General features: G+C 40.5%; 1 protein-coding gene across 1 annotated transcript; it reads right to left on the minus strand.

Annotated features, from left to right (window-relative positions):
* Positions 1-879: 879 nt before the first annotated feature.
* LOC116180165 lies at positions 880-2292 on the minus strand. Its single transcript, XM_031500023.1, has 2 exons — positions 1780-2292; positions 880-1727 (listed from the first exon to the last, which is right to left on the minus strand). Exons 1-2 carry the CDS (start codon positions 1846-1848, stop codon positions 1377-1379), a joined length of 420 nt encoding a protein of 139 aa, XP_031355883.1. The 5' UTR covers positions 1849-2292; the 3' UTR covers positions 880-1376.
* Between the last annotated feature and the right edge of the window lie 2905 nt (positions 2293-5197).

A 5197-nucleotide genomic window follows, 5' to 3' on the forward strand; every position in this document is an offset into this window, starting at 1 on the left:
CCCTATATGGCTATCACTTGACATCATATAATTCGATACGCATAAATGCGGAGGTTTTTATAATCGCTGAGTAAAGTACATGACTTTCCAAGGTCATTATTTGGAGGGTAAATATCACACTCTTTCACTTCAGCTGAAGATGGCAAGGGACGCAGCAGGTACTTGGTGGATTGGTTCCGTGCGACTCCGAAGAGACTACACGTTCCATTTACGAATAGAAGGAGAGAGGACCTTGGGCGAGTCACTCTTCTAGGACGTAAACTGGGCCTGGACAGGTCAATGTAATATTTGCGAGCTATCATAGACTTCCACCTGACTTAGAAAGGGCACATTGGGCGAATAATCAAAAGGCCTATGTGCATGTAGAAGCCTTTCTGAATGTACAGGGGCCCTCGACTGGTACATTGGCTTTACACTTTTGTGATAAGATAAATAATTATGATGTCCTGGTATGCGCAGGATAAGCTACAGGAAGCAGATAGGAAAGGTACAAAGACTCGCCTGTCGAGGAGTCACTGGAACCATTAAAACCACGCCAACTTTGGCCATGGGGGCACTTCTGAAACTTGAGTCTTTACATTGAGCTATAGAGGCAGAGGCTCGGACGGCTTAAATGCGGCTAAATGATAGGGTCAACTTGATCTGAGTTCCACCGCACTGCGGAATAGGGGGCAACGAGCTGGCTCGGGAAGGTAATAGTGTGGTGCTAGTCGAGTCCGAGCTTACCCTAGGAATTTTTCTCCCCGTTGTCAGGGCCAGGATCAAAGACTGCGTGTCCAGGCTCAGTGGAAACAAGCAACCGGACGTGATCAAACACTTAAGGCCTAAGACCAGAAGTACCGTAGGGAAGGAATGCAAAGTAAAACACTGAAATTGGTGAAAGTTTGTTTATTAATAATATTATTATGGAGATTTGAAACCTATGAAGGTTATTCGGTGTACGTTAATGTTTAAAAGCAAAACAAGTAAAGTCAAAAATGTGTCACACTCGAAAAACGAGAGAGTGCCAAGTACGGCTGAGAAAAACCTAGACATTTGATTAATTAATCCAAAAAAAGTTTGAGCAATAATTAAAGAAACACACTAATTGCTCAAATACTCAATGTTGGTTGCAATCAAGTTTGAAAACAAGCAGGTTAGCAGGTAGCACAAATCCTTTGTGAAAAACTGCATGGAAATTTACATGGCCTTGGTCAACTCCAACCTTAACAACAAAATATGTGGAAACACGCGAATCGCTACCTATTATCGCACAGAGATTCTCAACCAAAGAGTTTTTGTTAGCAGTCCCCCGCTTAAGGACCCGTAACTCGCCCCTCGTTCGGGGTATTCAAGCCTACAGTTGAAAATCTAGTACTTCTACACCCCAAAGGGATTCAAGCATACACCTTTCCGTAATGCATTAGGCAGTCGACATAATCGTAAATTTGCGCGCACTTGTCGGTCTGCTCCACAACACTTCCATCGCAAAAGTCCAACATCTGGTAGGTCATCCGCTCGAACGTCTTAAAGAACTGATCCCTGTTGATCCTTCCGTTCTCGTCCGTAAGATTAAAGGCCATGTGGATGCAATTGAGGTAGCACTTAAAGGTGGGCGTATCCGTCACTTTGTGCTGGCGAAAGTACCCATCCTTCTCGTCGTTCGTTATGGGCCACGTTTTCTCACACTCGGGATGTTCCTGTTCGGTGCGGTTTCGCCATCTGTCATATATTGCTTGGGTTTCCACCTCAGGAGGAATGAATTTATTAAAAAAAAGGCGAAGGTTGGTGAGCTCTTACCTTAGCCTCAAAAGCGCGGGCAGCAACGAGGACCGAAGCAAAAACGAGTAGAACCTGTGAAAGGCTCATTGTGCAACTTAATGGACTTGTTTCACGCTAGCTTTTATACAAGTCTACCTCAAGGACCGTAATATATTTCAATATATTTTTGTGATGACCTTCTTTTAAGATTTCAAAAGAAATTTATACGGTGTGCTTGTAATTTGCAAATTATTTCGATGTTTATTTATGAACGTTCTCAAGCGCAATTTACATTGCTCAATTTTTGGATTCCATAGCTACGGGCTGTTATAGTCTTTATCCAACTTTTCAACTTCCCTGAGCTACACCGATTCTGCCAGTTCTTAAAAGCTTTAAGAATCCTTGCGTTCCCTCGGCACTTACACCTTCTGAGATTTACCACGGTTTTCCCCGAAATCATCCAGAGTATCGAGCTCTTTCACTTCTCCCATTGTTCTACTTTCTCTACGTTTTCCTGTTATTCCATTGACTTCGCTCTTTCATTCCCGTCTATTTCCCATTTTTAAATTTTCTGATTCCAATTTGTCCAAATTGTTTAGGCGGGAGCAAGTATGACTCTCTTTAGATAATAATAATATTTTTCTGATTCCTGTATTTTTTGGGCCTACTAAAAATGTTGGAAATATTTTTCATTTTTTCTAAATTATTAGTGTTTCAGTAATAATAATTGAATGAATTCAACAGAATCATTAATTCAGTAATTCCTTCACTCCTTTAGTTCCTAAAGCGTCTAAATGTATTTCCAAAGAATATAGTGATAATCTTGGAAAGTTACCATTGAGTAATGAAAAAAGCGAAAACAAGTGAGACATCACAACTGTAACATTTGCACATTGATAAATAAATAAATAAATAAATTAATTAATTAAATAGATATTAATGACCCCTCAAAAGTCAATTTGCATAACCTCTCATGTAGCAAGGTTTGGACTTGAATGCTGGGAAAACGAAACACCGGATAACATTATATGTATGTCTCAGATTAGTTTTTCCTAATATACAGGGTGTTCACTATGCAAATTCCCACGGAGAAAATACAAGAGTCTTTGTAACACTAGTATGATAGAAAAGTGCGGGGTAGTCTACCGAAGTGTTAGTAGTGTGTCTCGAAAGAGCCACCCTGTATATAATTTCGTGCAGGATGCTCGCCTTCGTCTACTTCTTTCATTGAACTATGTGCAAAATGTTCAAGTTTTTACATGTAATTTCTGCAGTCGGGTTTGGTACACTCGCTTTACAGTGTGACGCAAGGAACACAATCCAATCGATGCGTGAAATAAAAAAAAAAACATGGAAGAACCCAATTTTGCAGGAGCGCTTGGTTTTTGCGACTATGGCCGGTTACCGACGAGGAAGTCGATGTATAGGTCCTCCAGCATAAGCTTTCTTCAAGAATAATGAACAAAATTATCCCTTTAGTAGGAAAAGTAGGATGAGATGCGTGGCGAGGATTACCAGGAAATCAAAATTTCATAATTTCCTCCAGAATTTTGAGAATAGCAAGCGTCTCGGTGGTCTTGGAGTTTATTCTCGAGCACTACGTTCCTTGGAGGTATCACATATCCCACAAAACGACGGCGGTTGCTACTTTGTCCCAAAAGCGCCGGTTTCCAGACAATGTTTCAAAAATGGTAATTAAGAATCTTCCTTTTTGGACGTGCAGTACATAATATTTACCAGAAAGCTAACATTTGATGGTCTTCTCCCCGAAATTCACAAACGATTGGCTGTGACGTTACGATCTCGTTTCTGAGTGGTGTGACGTCACTTCCTGGTCCAGAACATACATTGGTCATCTACTCTCCTCTCTTCCTCTAACCCTCGAGACTGAAAAAAAATGCGGGTCACTATGTAATTGGACGCAAGCCCGTTGAGGGTCCAGAACAAGATGGGGATAATAAATTAAATAAATAAATAAAGAAATAAATAAATAAATAAATAAATAAATCAATAAATAAATAATTGTAGTATTTCTGGAAATGACAAAGGAACTATCGCTTAGCCCTCAGGGCCCTCATAATACTTTTTAGGTCCTCTTCTGCAAATAAGTATTGCATTGATCGTAGCACCGGTGGCTCTGGGGAGTATGAAATACCCCCCAGCACGAAGAGTCCTCGGCAAAAGACCACTTGGTGACCTCTTTCCCTTTAACCCTCGGTATTCTCATGGGTTTTGGAAATGACAATGGTACCGCTGTACACTGGGGGTATTCCATGTCCTCCAAAGACACGTTTCCTCACAAAAGGATGCATATTAACAGAAGCAGAAAAGAGATAATGGAATGGGGGAGATAATGAGAGTGGGTGAAAGCAAAGAGGAAGTGGAAGTGGAGGGGGAAAAATTAGACGGTTAACTATCCGGCCCGTGTGGCACAGTTCAGTTAAGTCTGGACTGTGGTGCTAAGGGTCCCTGGCTCGAATCCGGGTACGGGCATGGATATTTGTAAATGTACAGTGGGTTGGGTTGGTAGAGCAGACTTGGCTGAAACCCCGCCCGCTCAAAAATAAAGGCAAAATAAAATAAAATAAAAATGTATGGTCGAGAAGGGGTTAAAGTGTAAAAAAATATTGTAAATTAAATGGCGGTTGAGGAGCTAATATTGGAGTGAGATTTAAACGCCAGAACAGACAATAAAGGAAAAGGAGTAGAGGTGGGAAGATAGAAAGTCAAGAAATAAGGAATTATCAGAATTATCAGAAAATTTTATACGGAAATATAGAGGGTGATAAAGGGACGGCCAATACAGACTCATGGATGGAAGAGGGGTGTCGGTAATTCCTTACATACTAGTGAACGAGAAAATACTGGAAGAAATTCAGATAGGAACAAGGATAGAATCGAATTTGAAAGGGAAGATACAAGGGGAAAGGAGATTAGAGGAACAAAAAGGAAAAATAGGAGAGAGTACGGGTAGGCAAATTTGAAAGGGAGTATTAAAAAGGCAACAACGTGCAATAGGTAAATGAAGATAGAGATGGAAAGATAATAAAAATGGGTGGTAGAACAAAGAGAGTATAGAAGAGAGACAGATACAGAACAATGTTGGAGAAATGAAGAAAAGGATAGAGGAGAAGAAGTTGAGAGTACCTTTTCTCCATTTTGAGCTCATTTACGCCATTCCTGTATTGTTTTTGTTCTTCCCTAGTTGTCTTACCTCCTTTTGTACTTCCCCACTCTCTTCTTATATTGCTTCTGGGCTCTTTACGTATTCCATCTATCAGTGAGTTTGCCTTACTAATTCGTCTCCTTTTTTGTACCTACTGCCTCCCCACAGCTAACGGTTTTGCAACCCACTGTACCTCCTCTGTATGTTGTGTTGCCTACTCTACCACAACGTTTTCCATTAATTTTAAATGCTGGATCGGCCTTGTTATTATTAATTTTTACTTATATTCTT

The sequence above is a fragment of the Photinus pyralis genome, unplaced genomic scaffold, assembly GCF_008802855.1.
Source record: "Photinus pyralis isolate 1611_PpyrPB1 unplaced genomic scaffold, Ppyr1.3 Ppyr1.4_LG9, whole genome shotgun sequence".
Taxonomy (NCBI): Eukaryota; Metazoa; Arthropoda; class Insecta; order Coleoptera; family Lampyridae; genus Photinus; species Photinus pyralis.

Coding starts and splice junctions, on each gene's coding strand:
- LOC116180165 (XM_031500023.1), bottom strand. CDS start 1,848: ATGAGCCTTTCACAGGTTCTACTCGTTTTTGCTTCGGTCCTCGTTGCT. Junction 1,728..1,779: donor CCCGCGCTTTTGAGGCTAAG/GTAAGAGCTCAC, acceptor ATTCCTCCTGAG/GTGGAAACCCAAGCAATATA.